This window comes from Penaeus monodon, chromosome 20 (assembly GCF_015228065.2).
Source record: "Penaeus monodon isolate SGIC_2016 chromosome 20, NSTDA_Pmon_1, whole genome shotgun sequence".
In the NCBI taxonomy this organism is placed as follows: domain Eukaryota; kingdom Metazoa; phylum Arthropoda; class Malacostraca; order Decapoda; family Penaeidae; genus Penaeus; species Penaeus monodon.
Window position 1 is genome coordinate 19,285,871 of NC_051405.1, and position 507 is coordinate 19,286,377.

Genomic DNA, 507 nt, shown 5'->3' on the forward strand with positions numbered 1-507 from the left:
TAAATATATTGGCGCTCAAAGCTATCGCTGCGTTGCCATAAGCTCCCTCCAAAAGGCACTTGCGGGCCTTCGCCGTGCGCTCAGCGTCCCTTGACTCTCCCCCCCCCAGCGACGAAGGCATCTACAAGGTGCGGGGCATCGCGTGGGACCCCCGCGTCACCCTCACCATGGAGCTGCAGGTGGTGATCGCCGACGTCCCCTGCATGATGCCCGTGGTCTCCGTCGTCGACAAGGTGCAGTTCCCGCAGTCGGCGCCGGACGTCTGGCGCTCCATGGCCTTCCAGCGCTCCACCGTCGCCACGATCAACTGCACGCGGACGGTGCCTGTGCTGTACGTAGACTGGGCCGAAGTGCTGCTGCATGTTGTATGTTGCTTATGCTGTGGCAAATGACTGATTTGGTGTCTTGCGTTGCGACAGATGAGCCATTATGAATTGCCGATTGTTTTTGTTTATTGCTAGTGTCTTACCAGAATCATGCCATTGTGATTTTGTAAATAAGTAGTAT

The 507-nt window shown here is 56.4% G+C and overlaps 1 protein-coding gene across 1 annotated transcript in view; it reads left to right on the plus strand.

Annotated features, from left to right (window-relative positions):
* Positions 1 to 507, plus strand: part of LOC119585936 — a 9,943-nt gene that overhangs the window by 6,895 nt on the left and 2,541 nt on the right. Inside the window, exon 6 of the mRNA XM_037934652.1 lies at positions 56 to 331. Coding sequence (XP_037790580.1) covers positions 56 to 331 — 276 coding nt within the window. The remainder of the gene's footprint in view (positions 1 to 55; positions 332 to 507) is intronic.